At 30.9% G+C, this 18,108-nt stretch overlaps 2 protein-coding genes across 2 annotated transcripts; one reads left to right on the plus strand and one right to left on the minus strand.

Moving 5' to 3' along the window:
• Window positions 1–2,270: 2,270 nt before the first annotated feature.
• Window positions 2,271–9,152, minus strand: LOC105831200. The gene is made up of 3 exons (XM_012671182.3): window positions 9,062–9,152; window positions 7,603–7,780; window positions 2,271–4,492 (listed from the first exon to the last, which is right to left on the minus strand). The coding sequence occupies exons 2-3, from the start codon at window positions 7,734–7,736 to the stop codon at window positions 4,261–4,263; spliced, it is 366 nt and encodes a 121-aa protein (XP_012526636.1). The 5' UTR covers window positions 7,737–7,780; window positions 9,062–9,152; the 3' UTR covers window positions 2,271–4,260.
• A 147-nt stretch (window positions 9,153–9,299) lies between these two features.
• LOC105841064 (synaptic vesicle glycoprotein 2C) lies at window positions 9,300–17,838 on the plus strand. The gene is made up of 11 exons (XM_036287101.1): window positions 9,300–9,658; window positions 10,098–10,154; window positions 11,155–11,316; window positions 11,403–11,565; window positions 12,310–12,431; window positions 12,506–12,744; window positions 13,209–13,435; window positions 14,020–14,237; window positions 15,618–15,777; window positions 17,228–17,355; window positions 17,673–17,838. The coding sequence occupies exons 1-11, from the start codon at window positions 9,655–9,657 to the stop codon at window positions 17,726–17,728; spliced, it is 1,536 nt and encodes a 511-aa protein (XP_036142994.1). The 5' UTR covers window positions 9,300–9,654; the 3' UTR covers window positions 17,729–17,838.
• Window positions 17,839–18,108: the final 270 nt, after the last annotated feature.

The raw sequence follows: 18,108 nt of genomic DNA on the forward strand, positions 1-18,108 counted from the left end.
TTTAACTTGACAAAATTTAATATTATAAGCTATATAAATATATAACTTTAACTCTTAATTTAGTTTTGAAAAATATTCTAATTTACCCAAATTTGAATTTATAAAGTTATTAAAGAAATAAAAATTTTTTGCTCTTAAATTTTTATGAAAATAAAAATAAAAATCATATAACAACAAAAAGTAAGGCACATGAAATGCGCGTAATTGTTGTCTAGTATAAACAAATAAATACGTTACTTTATTACCACAAAATAATTTTTTTTATTAAACGCAATAAAACGTGAAAATTGTTCTGGAACATACAGTACAAATATAAAATGTAACATAAATGTTCAACTAAAAATTAAAACGTTAATTTTTAACTGAAAAAGTTTATTGAAATTAAAAATTCTAATTCTCTAATTTATATTTTTAGTTGAGAATTAAATCTGTATCTTCTCAACAAAAAATTTTTAACAACTAATTTTTTAATGTACTTTTATTTTTAATTAAGATCTAATTAACATCTTAATTCTCTAATTTATAAAAAAATATTTAAACCTGATGTCAGTTTTTCATTTTTCTTACTATACAATTATTATTACAATTGATTAAATTGTATATAATTATATGTATAGTCATGATGATATTAATCCCCGTGGCAGTGTCCGCGCAATAGACATACACCAAAAAACATTTAGATGCCACGATCACCACGAAGTCGGAGCTGAAGGGGAGAGGAGAGAAAAACGGAATGACACTAGTGGCCTGTTGCACTGGTGCAACAAGTTAGAATGAGAAAAAATATATTTGTCTCACTTTAACTTATTGCACCAGTGCATCAGTGCAGCTAAAAAGAACAAGCCTACTGTCTTGTTGTTTGGCACCCTAAACGTAGCTGAGCGCGCGACGTGTGAATGGTGTGAGTACGCTCGGGCTCGGAATCGCAGTCATCGCAGACTGACATCGCGTCATGTATAGGCGACCGACGACTCGATCGCCGAGCCACGTACTTTTACCTCTCCTCCATGTTTTAATAAAGACAGAGAATAAACAAAAAAGGATAGACAAAATGCCTATACTTTACGTTCATTTTCCGTCTCATTCTATTGAGACAGCAGCAGTGGACGGAGAGATAAAAGTCAAGTGCATACGGCTCGTGATTTGAGTTTGGACAGACCTGTAAGTTAAACCTGTAACAGTAATTTTGCTTTAATTGTAAATTTTGTAATTGCACGTTATATTCCTAATCTGTATGAAAAGAATAAACATTATTATTGCAACGTGATTACATGTAAAATTTGTTATTCTTTATTTTTGAAGTAATAGTGATAGTAGTAGTAATAATAGCGCCAAAGGCGTAAATCGCGAGCTGGCTAGTTTTAAAAAAATGTCAGAGGCGTAAATCGTGAGCTGGCGAGTTTTTAAAAAATGCTATAGGCGTTTATCGTGAGGTGATTAGTTTTTAAAAAAATGTCAATAGCATAAATTGTGAGCTGCCTATCTTTTAAAATATGCTAGAAGCGTTTATCATGAGCTGACTCCCTGGTGAAAATGTAAAATCGGAGCGTAAGTCGAATGTAAAAAGGGAGAGTAATAGGAGCGTCGTAGAAGGTTAACAAACCTTCTACGAAGCGTAAATTGTAACAATGAAACGTAAAAGAAGCGTTAACGCTTTTTTTATATTTCATTGTTATAATTTACGCTTCGTAGAAGGTTTGTTAACGCTTTTATTACTCTCCCTTTTACATTCGACTTACGCTCCAATTTTACATTTTCACCAGGGCTAGTTTTTTTAAAAAAAGATATAAATCGTGAACTGGCTAGTTTTTAAAATATATCATAGGAGTAAATCGTGAGTTGGCTAATTTAAAAAAAAAATGTCAGAGGCGTAAATCGTGAGTTAGCTAGTTTTAAAAAAATGCTAGAAGCGTTTATCTTGAGCTGGATAAGTTTATAAAATATGCTAGAGGCGTTTATCGTGAGCTGGCTATTTGCAAGAAAAGTGCTAGAAGCGATTGTCACAATCTAGCCAATTTTTATCTTGCTACCCGTCGTATAAATCGTGAACTGGCCAGTTTTTTTTAAATACCAAAGGCGTAAATCACAAACTCGTTAGTTATTAAAAAATGCCAAAGGCGTAAATCGTGAGCTGGCTATTTACAAGAAAAATGTCAGTGATGTTTGCCATAGGCTTACTATTTTTAATTTGCTGCCGCAGGCACAAATCGACTATAATTAGTACTATAATCCAGGATGGAAGAGGATTAGGAAATCAAGAGCACAAAGTGTTCAAGCTAATATGTATTTGGAATTACGGAGACTCGAGCTGGACTACGCGTCCTCTCGTCTTTACATTCGGCAATCGTCTGCCTCTTTACTTCGTTCGGTCTCGCAGTAAAACCTCTTATTTTAGGTACATTCCAAAGTAACAATACTCACAATGTCTTAGGCTAACAAAGAAAGTACAACATGTTCATACGGTATGGCGAAGACGGCTTTCAGGTATATGCCTGACCGGATCGAAATTAGAAAGTACATTTTAACCCCTACAATTATAATAAAATATTAGAAGCATTTGTTGTTAAAATAATGTTACTGATGTGTATCGAAAGTAATTTTAAACGCTATAAGTCTATTATAAGTGTATAATAATTACAGTATGTATTATATAATGTGCGTGTGCGTGGGTGTACATACACGAATACATAATAATAAACACAATTGACATTCTAATATTGCACACAAATTTAGATAATATCCATAGTCTACATTTGATTAAAGCAATGTACAGAATTTTTTTTTTTTTAATAAACAGTTTATGTATTAATTTATACTTTAATACAAGCTAAGCTAAGAGTAATCTTTATCTCTTTTATTAGACGTAGCACAAAAAGAGAAATATGTGCACATATTAAAAAATATGTGCAATGTATGCGCAATGTACGTATTGTTAATATATGTGACGTCCAATATCTAAAATGTTATTGGACGTAAATAAAAGTGGTTGCTACATTTCTACTACATTGCATGATAGTAGAAATGATGTGAACGCCTAGGCCATATTGGAACAGGACACTTTTATATGAATTCTTAATTTATGTTATGTGGAGTACCGCTTATAAAATAATGTTTACATGGTAACATAAAAATCGTGAATGTTGACATTATCGACATGATCGATTTTATCGACATTTTTAGTTTTGCAAGTGGCGGCGCAGGACTTCAGGGACGGAATTCATAGATCGATCTTCAGTTCAAGAATCGTCCTAAATCTAGCCACGAGCAGACTTAAGACTTAAGCCTTTGACACACAATACGATTTTTCATGCTAGATCGCATACGAAGCTATCTTAATACGTGACCTGATTGGTTCGGATAATTATGTCACTAATCGTAAGCCAATAAGGATACGTAGTAAGACGCCTCGTATGCGATCTAGCATGAAAATTCGTATCGTGTGCCGAAGGCTTTACTTAACCGATGAAATAACAGTATTAATGTCTCAAGATCGTACTTGAAATGGATCTTGAATAAGATCGATCTATGAATTCCGTCCCAGGAGTTTGATCTCTCCTCGCCAATTATTCTACTTCATCGACCTCGATCAAATGTGACCGTCACTCCAGCATCCCCTTAAGAAAAAAATAAACGGTCGAATTATGTTTAGCAAGAAGAGAGGAAATAATTGCATTTGAATTAATTAGCCGAGTTGCAAAGACAAAAGTTGTCTCTTTTGTCATAAGAGAAAAAAAGTACACAGTTCCAAGGTAATCTTACAGAACAATTTTTTTCATTAAGAATAAATTAATTATTCTTAAATATCTGAGCTAAATAAAAATAAATTTTTAAATTTATTTTATCTTCTAAAAAGTTACTTTCCTTATTCTTTTTTTTTTTTTAATTGCGATTCCTGTAATTTTTCATCATACATGCTACTTACAATTAGATGAATTTATTTATTAATTATCTCTGTCTTATTTTAGTTCTATTAACTTTGACAAACAACGTAAATCTATAGTTTTATTATTTGATACATATGAAATTATATGATACATAATTTTTTAATAGCGTTAAATTGCACGTTATTTTTAGCAATTATCGGTTTTTGTTTCCATTTATGAAAAGAAATTCCACAATTCTTTCATGAAGCTCGGATCGTTATACCTTTGCCTCTCTGAGGCCTTCAACAGAAAAATACTCATTTCATTATCTTAATGTTTAACGATTTCACATTGTGTTAAGCTTATTAATCGATGTGTGCGTTTATTATTGAAGAACTTATCGTGGCACTGAAGAATCTACTGTCGACACTGCGCATTCCTTTGCCATTGGCCCATATTCGTCTAAATATCGCGTCGCGTACCCGAAGCAGTTAGGGTCGCGGCCACCGAAAGTGGTGAATGGCGAGGCCGCTGTCAACCTTGAAGAAATGTCGCCCTCCGATTCTAAAGAATTTCCGTAGTACCTCAAGGTTGACGATTTCAGCGCGCATTCCTTTGGCATCATCTCTCTGAGGAGGGTGAGAAATATATATATGTTCATGAGTCTTAATTTATATTTCGATATTTTGTGAATAAAATGTGTATAAAACAATAATTACATTATTACGGTAGTTGTATACGGTAATTATAGAATTGCAGTTTTTTACAGTTATTTTATTACAAATTTAATAAAAATTCTTTAAAATTTTGCCTTCAATAAAAAAATTTAAGAATGTCCTCGAAATAGTAACAAAATTTTGCTATCTATAGTATCTTGCAAGATAAAATAAATAGCTACAAAGTTAAAAGTTAAATAATAAAGTTAGAATAAAATAACTTTCAATTTAATTAATTTTAAATGCGTTAATTTGTTGTTTTACAATTAGCTATTTTTATACATATAACACATTATACATATACATTTAACAAATAAGTTTTGATTTATTAATTTATCGTCTAAATTGAAAATTTATCTATAATACAATCTAACTTTCTGAACAAATTGATAATCCAAGAAACAACAATCTTTGCAATGATAATGATATCGAATTCAAAAAAAATAATCTTTAATTCCGGAAATCCCACTTCTCTTCTCGCAAAGACAACGATCTTGATAACTGTGAATCTGCTTTGTGTTTTCCCTATATTATATAATTACACAGTTAGTAAACGACAGAATTAATCGGTCAATCAAATTATGGGATCAATCAGTCGCTCCCGAAAAAGGAAAAATTTTTGTCGCATTATCAGGTCTCATGTCCGATTAAATCTAAATAGAGCAATTCAAACGATTGTAATCGCAACATCCAGCTACATCGACAACAAGTACATCTCAAGTGATACTTTAAATATCCACAATATATTTATTATTAGATATTTTAAAATGTAAATAAACATAGACATTTTAAAACGTGTCAATTTTTAAAAAATTATTAAATAAAACATATATACATGTACATTATTTAAAAGTAGAAATTTTCGAATCTAAAATGTAATTTCAGATAAATAATATGCTGAAGCAAATTATAAATTTAAACTTTAAGGGCAAAATTTTTGATATTAAGTGAATATATACTAAAGTGCAAGAAGTAAAAGGTAATCTTTTGAAGGATGTAAAGTTTACATGTGTTATTTTAAATTGAATTGGATTTAAATAATGTCTTATTTAAAATATGTTTTTCTAGCATTTTTGATAATTTTTTAAAGAAATTTTCTGAATAATAAAATTCAATTTTCACGGTTGAATAAGTTAATATAATTTTTTATGAAAATGTTAAAATATTATTTTCTATGTTAAGAATGTATTTTTCTTTTGTAATTTTTTTACATAGAAAAATTTTTTACTTAGAAAAAATTAATAAATCAAAGTTTATGTGTTTTAAAAATAATCAGTTAAAGTTAAGAATTAAATTATTTAAAATTTATTATTAAGTTATAAATTATTAACTTTTTAACTTTATTATTTAATTTTTAATTTTTTAATTAATTACTACCCAATCCTGCTAATTTCTTAGCTAATTGTCTTTAGAGGTGAAATATAATTTACATAAATAAATCGATAGACATATACATGTCATTTATTTATGGACTTCGCTCTCACGATCGTAATCAAAAGCCGTACACGTGTTTGTTAACCAGCCTATTATAATGCGTTTATCAAATCGAATCAATCGATTCTTTTTAATCGGGATAAAATACCAGTTCACAAATAAAATTAATGATTCATACATCCATAAAAAGCCTTTCTTAAATATTTGAAAAGTCTCAATTATGAATGACGCTTGCAGACAAAGGCAATAAATATTTCCTAGTATTTTGTGTTTTCATAAAGCACCTCATATAAAGATAATAGTTTTATAACTTTTTAGAAAATTTTCAGTTTTTCTATACAAATTGCAAATTTTCTTTAGAAATGTTGACAAAAGTACATCTTTTCTAGAATTAATTATATACTATAATTAAATACTATAAAGTATTCTAAACATTTTTTTTTCTTTATAAGTTAAAAAAATAAATTCAAAATATTTTTAAGAAATATTTTTCAACAGATTTTAGCAGACGTAGAAATATTCCGAAAATATTTCTATACAATAATTAAAATTTATTTGTATCTCCCTAAAGAAAAACATTTTAAACATTTCTCGCGATTTTTTACACGCACAAAAATTCTTTCCAATTAGATTGGTATAATAAATGCTGTGTTGTAACCGATGTTTTCATCGCTAGCGATTTTCGAATCGCGGAATTGTATCTACAGATTAAAAGCGATGACGAATCGCCGGTAGTTTTTGTGTCACCGTCTTATCACGGTGGGGAAAATTCCATAAAAACATATTAGAAAACACGGGATCAATTGCGCAGGCGATGAATAGGCACAAGTAGGTCGCCTCGCTGATACTTCCCTATTAGCCGTCAGCGATTGCCAGATAATACGGTTCGTGGAGGTTCTGTTTGCCAAGACAGAAGCGCGATAGGCAAATAAGACGACGTAAGAAAGTGGGAGAGTGTGTGCGATACCTTTCACGTGCTACTGTTTTATGACCTTTTAACATCGCGCTGGCGTTTTTACAAGTACGCCGTCGACGGGTCACGTTCTTCAAACGTGATACCGCGAACATTTCGGGGATATACATGTTGTAATTACGGTATCACGTTGATGCGAAAGGTCTGTCATATTTGCCGAGTAAAATTGAAAACAAAGTTGGAACTCTTCATCTAGACAAAAAGTTTTTAGTCACTTTCTGACATTCTAATCCTGATAAAACGAATTTATTATAAGAATTATACCTTAAACTTATTTAGAATTTAGAATTTTTTTCGAAAATAAGACATCTCAGAATTTTTTATAATTCACATTAAAAAAAATATATATATAGAAAGTATAGAAACTTTCTGAAAAGCGTTACAATTTGTGCACAAGTTTAACTTTATAAAAATTTTTTTTTATAGTTACAAGATATGTAGATTCTTGAAATTTTGTAGAGTAAACCGCCTAAGAAAGTAAAAATTAAACTTGTGCAACTGTTTGAGTCATTTATGATGAAGAATCGTAATTTTATAAAAGTGTTAAGTTTGTATATAATACACAATAATCCTTTTCTTTAATTTATTTAAAAATTATAGAAAATTTTTTACTTACGAGATTTTGGAACAATCTACTTTTTTCTCAGCCGTATTGAATGTGCGCGAACATTCGCATTCAGGATCTCCGATATTCGTATTCATGACGGTTTCTTTACGTTTCAATAGAAGATACGAACCTATCTTTGACATCACAGATTGTATGACGTATCTCGATAATAAGTATTCATTGAGACCTGAAATCAAGAATTGTTATTATCTTCCATATTTAACGCAAGAAATCTTTTTAATGAATGACAGATTTTTTTTTAATATGGTTGATGATAAAATATTAAGACGTTAAGATGCACAGAATAAAACAGATTTACAAGAAATATCTGATAAGAATTTTGACAAAAGTCTTGTGACATTTCAACAAACTTGATCATTAAATGTAATTTTAACAAATGTGTAATAAAATTTTAATTATATTTCGCTAAAAAGATTATTTTTAAAATTACAACAAAAAATTGCAAATATTTGATCAATTGCTTTTGATAAATTAATAAAATTATTCAAATTTTAATATCATAATTATCGTTTATAAATATATTAAGTTTCATAAAATTTTGTTAAAATTTTAATTAAAAAATCATTAGTCAAAATTTTCTCTAATATATAAAATTCAAATGTTATCAAATTTTTGTAAAAATTACATTAAAATGTTATTAAACCTTTTCTGTCAGGGATGTATAATGATAATAAATATTATAATTGTCGAAAAATGAATACTAACAATTTTTTTTAATGTATTTTGTATTGATTTAAATCAAAATGCAATAAGTAAGATTGGTTTAAAAAATAACGAAAAAAAACATGAATAAATAATTTATTGCGTTGTAAACGTTGAAAATATTATTCGCCGTGGATTTATTAATGTGATTGATAAATAATATATTCATAACTCATATACAATAATAAATTAACATGACATACGACTTTGGTACAATGTCTGATGCTGCATCTCTTATCTCTTATCAAGAGGCTGAGACTCGAACAAATTAATGACGTAATAAAATATTGCGCGTATGACACATTTTCACGGGAGGATATTATCTTACGAAATTGCGACGAAATAATAACGAGCAAATAAACGACGTGCTCATCAACTTCCGCGTGCTCGGATCGTAAATTACGTACTGTTTTCGAGTTCACGTCATAAATATAGCAATCACTCTGGATTAAACGTTTATTACGTATGCATCCAGACATTACCGCCAAAAATTACCCAACAGATTTCAACCGAAAGAAAAACATACTTAAAAAAAATGTTAAAAAACACATTTTATGCAATAACAATTAAGCAAAGATCATCGATACAATTGTGATAAGAATTCATGAAAGTCCCAATTCTTCGGCTTAATAAATAATAAACAAATTAAACATGATTATTAAAAATATGAACATTAGCAAGTAATTTATATCTTCTATCTTCAATTAACTGTATAAGAAGAAGAGCATCTTTCACCGCTACTTACTAATTGGCTCAGCTATTTCTTTTCGCCATTTTAATGGTTCAAATCGCAAGGCCCTTCTCCGTTCTACCTTGAAATCTCTTATTTTCTATCCTCGCAGGTTTTATCACTTTTGGGAAAAGCCGAAAGCCCCTCTCCTCGCGGTGGCGGACGATATCTTATCTTCTCACATCAGCCTCGGACCTGCTCCGGAAGTTAAGGTGCGCGATTCATGGTCCATGATCATTCGCACGAACGCGACCGCGCCGTTCGCCGGTTATACGGGTTCACGCGCTTTTCTCTCCGTAGAGAGACGGAAGCTCCGCGAAGAGAGGAACACAGAGGTCCTCGCGGGTACACACCTACCGACGTATCGTCGTGCTTTGCCGAGGAGGTAGCCCGGGTGCGTAGGGGTGGAATTCACGGCAGCGACGCCGACGGGATACCACCTTGGGGTGTTCATCGTTCACCAATGAACGCGGGGTGTCGCCCTCAGGGACAGCATCGCGGCGGCAACTGCAGCAGCAGCACCAGGAAGCGACGGCACTGCGACGGCACGAGGGAGGACTTCCGGCGCGCAAGCACCTGCAGAGCGTCCAGCGATTTGAGCGGCGACCATGGGTGAGTTTCACTTCGATTTTTGATTATTTATTATTATGTATTATTATTATTAAATTGTTATTCTATAAATTACAATATATAAATATGCATAAATAATATTATAAATATATAATATAATTATCAACTTCTGTTCAGCGGCTTCTCTGTGAAAAATTTTATATCTTGCAATTACATAAGATACCTGATGATGGATTAAATATAAGAGAAATTTATTTAATTTATTCTATATTTTTTAAAAATAAATTAAAATATATATTTATTTTGTTAAATACATACATATATATTAATATATATATATACGTAATAGTGTTAAAAAATAAAATTAATGAGTCTTATTCACGACCTTACTTTCTAATAATAGCTGTTTTAGTGCATTTAATTAAAAACGTAGCAATTTAATTAAAAGATATAAATATTTTTTATTCTTCTTGTGTTGCAGGACTCGACTTCCTGGCAGACGGAGGTGTCGACTTCGAGCATGCGATCACCGTAACAGGTGATGACTCCATGAAAAAAATTAAAGCACATTCCAATATCAAAATCCAAGTGCTATTAATTTTGCAGCTCAGTTACAGACGAATCTTAGAACATTTCGAAATTCGCACATATGAAAAATTTATTTTTTTCTACACAGAAAAAAATGGATCTTTATGCAAATAAAATTTTTATTCTTCAATGCTATATACTTTGATATAAGCATGAAATGCTATCATCAAATAGAAATATTTATTTACATCAATAACAAAATAGGTTTATGTAAAGTACATTTTATTCTTAAATACTACTTAGGTACATAATTCGAAAGCTATTTATTCTTGGGTAAAAAATAATATGCTTAAATATTGGGTTAGCAACTAAGCTTGTGTAGTATATTTTATTCTTAAGATGATATTCTTTATTACTCACCGCTACGTGGCATATTATCTCTTGAACAAAATACACTTTCTTATAAAAGGGGCTCGCTGAGAGCGGGGAAGGAAGTAAAATTTCGCCAACCACATATAAAATTAGTTAAAATATGTCAGTCTATAAAAAAGATTGAAAAAAATGAGAAAGACAGAATTGTAAAAACTTTTATTTCAAAAAAATAATATGTTCAAATTACATTAAATTTATTTTGGATAAAGTTGACAAAAAGACTTATTGAGAGAAAAATTACAATTAATAAGAGCGAATTTAATATTAAACTAATGCAATTTTATTCTTTAATTAATGCAAATTTTGTTTTTAATAAAAAATTTTTTTAATCTTGATTAAGAATAACTTATTCTTAATTGAAGAATATTTATTCTTGGCGCTATTTTATAGTATAAAATATTCTTAAATCAAGGCATTTTTGCATTTTTTAAGAATAAATTTTTAGTGTGTGTAGGTATTTCTGAAAAAGGTCCAATTGTTTAATAAAATTTCTGAAAAAGACATTGCAAAACAGGATTTTTGCGTTTGTGTTAAGTTTATTGCAATCAGTGAAACTCATCGAAACCAATGTGCGTTAGGTTTTGGGAGGTTCCACTACACGCTGTTGACCATTTGCGGTCTGATTTACATGGACACGGCGATCGGGGTGACAATACTCTCGTTCGTACTTCCTGCGGCACAATGCGACCTCGAGATGGACTCCACTGCGAAAGGTTGGCTGACCGCCTCTCCGATGCTAGGTCGGTACTTTTCTTTGGTGTTGCCCTTAACTTTCCCTTAACTTTCTTTGTCAGAGAATATCGTTAAAATTGAGAGACTTTTGCAGGTATGTTAATTGGATCGTATATATGGGGATGCCTGGCTGACACAAAGGGTAGGAAGATCGTGTTAATCGCCACTCTGCTGATGGACGGCATCGTGGGCATCGCATCTTCGTTTGTTCAATACTTCTGGGTGTTTCTGATATTCCGGTTCTTCAATGGCTTCGCGTAAGGACTCCGATAAGATAAATCTTGCGATTTTCTATTAGCAAAGTTTTTATTTTATCAGCAATAATATCATAAGACATAAGTCAATGACTCGAGCTAATTTTTCAAAAAACTATTGTAATATCAGGTAGTTTTTTAAAAAATTGGCTTGAATCATTGACTTATGTCTTATGATATTATTGCTTTGCAAATACCAAGCCCGTTACATAATTACAGTTATTGTTTTTTTTATCAATTCTTTAATTCTTGGCTACTTATTCACTATAAATTAAATACTGTTGAAATAAACTCCTAATCTTTGATAAACGCTTGGTATTCAAAATTATAGATCATAATATATATTTATAGCTTGTATCTCGATTTTTGCATAAAAAAAATTGACTTATTAAAAAAGTGTCAATAAAATAAAAATAGAAAATAATCAATGCAAAAATAAAACTTAATAGAAAAATTATGATTGCGTACATATTGAATAATATATCAAAACATTCTATGCACATATGTCATCATTTATAATACGCAAAGTAATTTTAATATTATTATTAAATTTAATTAATATTAATTCAATTTCTATAACAATTCAATTCCAGCTAATTTCAACTGAAATTATAGAACTGTTAGTCATAATTTTTTTATTCAACAGTGCAGCAATTATATAACTTTAGGTGGAACATTAGTGGTTAGTAAATAATTAGTGAAATATTAATGTTTATTTATTCAAATTAATAAAGCTTTGTTACGCAGTATAACAGGTGCTATGGGCATCTGCTTTCCGTATCTTGGCGAATTTCAACCCACAAAATTCCGCGAACGTTGTCTCTGCTGGATGGAGATGTTTTGGACGGTCGGGGTGATAGTTCTGCCGCGTAAGTAACTTTGTCCCCTGTGTGACTCACCCCCGAAGAGCCGGCTGGTCCAAGTCAAAATTTTTCTTTTGCAGTGATCGCCTGGCTGATCATCCCCATGGACCTCACTATCGTGAGCGAGACGTTTTACTTCAAGTCTTGGAATCTCTTCGTCGCGCTCTGCGCTCTGCCGTCGCTCATGCTTGGTCTGTGGCTGTTCGCCTTCCCTGAGAGCCCGAAGTTCCTGCTGGAGTGCGGCGAAACCGACGCCGCCCTCGAGGTGTTCAAGTGGATTTATTCGCGGAACACCGGCGCCGATCCGGAGACCTATCCGGTAACATTACTTGAACTTCCTCAATATAAAAGTACCAACTGATTCTCTTATATGCGGTGCTTTCTCTCTCAAAAAATTAATTACACAAAAATTAGTGTAAGATATTTAGATAAAGTTTACTTATTTCTTCAACTCAATTCTTAAAAATTCTATTTAATAAGAAAGGTTTTTATTGAAAAGGAGATTTATTGTATAATTAAAAAATTAAGATACTTAGACCGAATAAAGTCTACTTAATTAACTTTATTCTACTTTTTACGTCTACAATAAAGTTAAATAATTTTTTTAATTGAGTGCTTTTTTTAATAGATAAAATAAATTAAATGAGTCTTATTCGGCCGATCAAAAGACGAAGCTTTTTAATTATTTTCAAGTATTTGGAAAACATTTCTAGTGTTCTAGAAGAAACTCAGTTTCAAACATCTGTATTTTATGTGCCCTCTCCTTTTATCTCTTCCACACAGGTGAAGTCTCTACAAGAGAAGACAAAGAATCAGGATAAAAACACCAGGGCGCTGAAGCTTCACAAGCGCAAGGATCTAAAGGTTCTATTCGCGGAAATACGTGATCTAACGAACGCGCTCTGCAAACCACCCTATTTGCGGAACACCGTGCTCGCCTGCGCCATTCAATTCGGACTCACCAGCAGCTATTACACGCTGATGGTCTGGTTTCCGGAATTATTCACCAGGTGATTAATTAAAATATCGTTAATTAACGCGCGCTATGCATCTTCTGTCTCTCTGATTTTTCTGAATGCTTAAGCCGAAAAAAGCTCTTTGATCTAAAATCATAATAAAGTGTAATTGATTACATGTGCAAATAAATTTGAAAATATATTCTACTAACAATACACGGAGAGCATTTTCTCTTAAAATTTATCCTGGTATTCAAAGTCTGGTAATTGTGATATAACGTGTAAGTTTGAGGAATTTTATTATGCTTTTTAGTAAAATTTTATTAAAAGCATAGTAAATTTTACTACACTTTTAGTAAATTTCACTAAAAAGTACGGTAAAATTCCTTGTGGTCATACAACATCCGACAATTATCAGATTTTAAGGGTAAATTTTAATGTATAGTCCGCAAATCATTTTCAAGTTCTTTTCCTTTGTTTTTGGAATCACATTCGCTGCTAATAATTCCGCTTAAATTTCTCTCACCAGTTTTCTCACCTTCCAAACTTCTGGTAGCTTCATCTTCTTTGCTTCGTACAATAAACCCTATGCGATTTAAATGCTAATCTATAATACTCGTTTGTATTGTGTTCGACAGATTCGAGCAATTCGAGCAAGCGAACCCGGGGGAGACCACGTCGGTGTGCATAGTTTCCGCCCTGTCAGACAACACAACCTTCTTTGACCCTTACGGATGCGACACGATAATCGCACCTTCTGTTTATCTGCACACCGTGTACATTGGCCTCGCGTGTATTCCCGGCTCAATCATTCTACCCCTCTTCGTGCACAAGCTAGGCGCGAAGTTCTTCTTGAGTAAGTGGTGATATTCAACAACTTGGAATACTAACAAAATAATAAAAAAAGAAATAAAAGTGTAACTTTCTATACGAACATGTTCAATTTAAATTTTGTTTCTAATAGCAAAATTAAATTTCTAATTCTTAGAATTTAATTAGATTTATAAATCTAAACGCGTTATTATGCATAAAAACATTACTATTAAATTGAAACTAACACTATTTAATAGTTGTTATTTTATACATATATAAGTAAGAAATTATAATCTTACGTGTATATGATTCTATTTTTTTTTAGAGTTTAATAATCTTAAATTTCAACAAAATATTATGTTTGTAATAAAAAGAGTAAATTTTGATATTATTTATTATACTAAACACCACAGACGCGCGCTTTGCATGCGCTACTTTACTTCTTACTTTTTCAAAATAAATTACAACGATAATTGCACAGATAATATATGTATCCAAATTTCATAGCTGTCAAAATTCAATTGCAATGACAACTACTTTCCCTGCATAAAACGTCGGATTAAAAAGAATTTAAAAATATTGACATTTTGTCGAAAAGCAGAATTCAGAAGAATTCATCAGAAGATATTCAAAAGATATTTAATTGTTTATCTTCTGAATATCTTCTGAATTCTTCACATTCAATTGCAATAAGAAGCATTCAAATAAATGCGAACCTTCGCATGAAAAAAGATTTACTTCTTCTGCTAATTGTGATTGGATTCAGAAACATACAAGATTTCATGGTTTTATTCTCATATCTGACTGAAAAGTTTTGGCCATGATCCAATCGGAGATTTTTGCAAAGCAGAATTCACGTGAATATGAAACTATATTTGAATAAGATATTTTATGAAGAGTTTACAACACGAGGTAAGCGCAGCGAGAAAACCAATCGACATCGCAGAAAAGCGACGACAATACGGCACGATCAAACGCGCACGTCTCACGTCTATACCTTTTTTATTATGGATATAATAATAGATAGATGGAAAGATGAATGGATAGGAAGAAGATTTCAATATTATTACAGTTATTTAAGAAACACAATATATGATTAATAATAATAGTATTAAAAAGAATCTCATTCCTGAATTAAAGATAAATAAATATTGTTTTCTACATGATATTTTTACTTTTAATGAATAAAATTACTATTGAATAATGAGAATATCTGTTCCTTGATTAAACTGTGTACAAAGTTCTTCATGTAAGCAAGTTACGTCCGTATAATCTCATTTCAGTATTTAGCATCCTAAAACAAAAATATTCTCTAAATAAGAATGTTTTTCTTTCTAGGTAGATTCATAATTTGTAAATGTAAATAATTAAATTCCAATTAAATTTTAATGAAATTAATCGAGACGCTACGTTGTGTTTTCAGTCGTGTCGCTAGTGGTCTCCGGCGCGGTGACGGTAGGCTTCTACTACGTGGTGAACTCGACGCAGAACCTGGTGCTCTCGTGCGTGTTCGAGGCTCTCACGTCCCTCGGAATCTCTCTAGTTTACTGTGTGATCGTCGACATGTTCCCGACAAATCTCAGGTGAGCGAATTAGAATATGAATTCTTCAAGAACGTTTTGCTCTACACCAACTAAAAGTTATCGAAATTAAAAAATTGCATTCTTCTTAGATTCATTCTCTTCTCATAAATATCCGAATTCGAATACAATTCTGCAATCAGCTGCAAAATAGAAAACAATTCTTTTCCACAATTAAAGTACAAATGGTAACATAATACGCAGGTAAGAATTTTATATAAAAAACAAAAAAAAATTTAATTTGTAAATTTTGTTAAATTTTTTTTTTTTTTTTTGTATAAAATTCTTACGTGCGTATAATGTTACCGTCTGTACTTTAAATGTGGGAAAAGTTTTTTTAATTCTGTAAATACAATTAAAAGATTAGTGAATTGGAAATAATCAAAATAATCGGTAAAACAAGACAGGTTTAGCATCCCCTTATGTGATGAAAATAATTTCATTTTGCTACACAAAATTTTGGTTACTCATCAAAATTCCAAATAAGTACAAAAAACGCGATTTTACGTAAGAATCAGGAGCAAACAAAAAATTAAATAACTTTTAAACTAATGGGAGAATTATACTTACCCTTACGGAAAGAAACTGCAGCCAATAAATATTACAGTTGTGTAGTTATTACAGGACTCTCTATAGTTATCACAGAAAGGATTACAGTAATCTATAGTTATTACACGCTGTTGTTACTACAGTGCGTAAAATCCCTGTAATACAGAACAAACGTCTAGCCCATGAAGTGTGTAATCCATTACACGTGTAATTTACTACATGTGTAATATACTACACATGTAATCTACAAAATGTGTAATATACTACTACACGCGTGTAATGCATTAAACGTGTAATGTCACCAGCAATCCATAAAATCCTTGGCTCGATACATTGACCTGTTTATCATATTATTTTTGCTTAGCATTAACGAGCCCTTTATAATTGTTTGTATTGTTGTCATATAAATTATTTCTATGAATATTGTTGGATTTATTTATTAGATTTAATGTATCACTTTTTAACCACATTGAATGTACCGGCCATGGACAATGTACAACTTTCATGCACGTAATTTTTAAATAAATTATTTTTTCCATTATTTTACATTATATATATTTTTCTATGTATAATTATACTTTACAGATTATTTTCCTGTAATCCCGCTGCGATGTTACAGATACTATTATCCTGTAATCTCGGCAATATATTAAGAGCAATATATTACAGGCTAGATATTACAAGCAAGATATTACAGGTTACTTTCCTGTAATCCGAGCGTGGAATGCAAAAATATTATAAAATATTACAATACTTCAGCCTGTAATTTCGTGTAATACTTTTATATAGTTCCTGTAATATAATTTTCTGTAATCCGTTGTAGTTTCTTTCCGTAAGGGTAAATTTGACATAGATGCAAACATAATATATAATAGAACAATTAATCCGATACCATATATTACAGAGTAATGGCCGCGGCTTTATCACTGACGGTGGGTCGTTTAGGTGCTTTGATCGGCAACCTAGTGTTCGGTTATCTGATCGATTTAGCCTGTGTGATTCCCATCATACTGTTCGCCGTGTTTCTCTTTGGTAAGAGCATCTGATTAAAATTTTCAATTTGATTCAATTTCTTCACACAATTCAAGTATACCATTTAACAATAAGTTAAATATATATTAGATACTTGAAGTTTCAAACAAATTATCTAACATATGTATATTTAAATTGAATTACAAATTAAATTAAATTTAAATTAGATACTTAAACTGAAGAAATTTAATTAAATTGAAAGATTTTTGCCGAGTTAATGATTTTTTTATTTCACTGTAATAATAAATGTATGAGATATGTATGTATGTAGCTGTTAATCCACTCGAATACAGTGAAACAACTCTTTTAATTTTTAGCCTGCGGTTTCTTCTCGTTTCTATTGCCGAAAACTGGGAAGGACACGCTGGATTAACAGATCGAGTGATCTTTCTCGGTTTTGCACGGACGACCACAAGAATACGTACCACTCTCTCTTTTCTTGCGGTGCATATTGTATTTATTAATAAATTTATTTTAAAAAAATGTATGTTTGTATATTCCTACCTTACTTCTGAAAAGCGTAATACTTTAAAAAGTTTTTATATATACAAATTTTTTAATTTCTAAGATTACTAGAATAAGCTTGCGCTGAGAATAATTTTTATTTTTACTGATAATTAAAGCTATTGATATTATGTTTACATTTATAAATATCTTTGTATGTATATATGTATATGTATGTATATTTAGCAATAATACAATGTAATAATTGCAATTTTGTCAATAGCTTTCCACATTATTTAGAAATTATTA

The sequence above is a fragment of the Monomorium pharaonis genome, chromosome 5 (genome assembly GCF_013373865.1).
Source record: "Monomorium pharaonis isolate MP-MQ-018 chromosome 5, ASM1337386v2, whole genome shotgun sequence".
Taxonomy (NCBI): Eukaryota; Metazoa; Arthropoda; class Insecta; order Hymenoptera; family Formicidae; genus Monomorium; species Monomorium pharaonis.

What these genes read in the sequence shown, in the direction of transcription:
- LOC105831200 (XM_012671182.3), bottom strand. Translation starts at nt 7,736, where the DNA reads ATGTCAAAGATAGGTTCGTATCTTCTATTGAAACGTAAAGAAACCGTC. An exon ending in GTAGATTGTTCCAAAATCTC is followed by an intron (nt 4,493 to 7,602) that starts GTAAGTAAAAAA and finishes CACCCTCCTCAG; the next exon opens with AGAGATGATGCCAAAGGAAT.
- LOC105841064 (XM_036287101.1), top strand. An exon ending in GCATGCGATCACCGTAACAG is followed by an intron (nt 10,155 to 11,154) that starts GTGATGACTCCA and finishes AATGTGCGTTAG; the next exon opens with GTTTTGGGAGGTTCCACTAC. An exon ending in ATGTTCCCGACAAATCTCAG is followed by an intron (nt 15,778 to 17,227) that starts GTGAGCGAATTA and finishes CATATATTACAG; the next exon opens with AGTAATGGCCGCGGCTTTAT.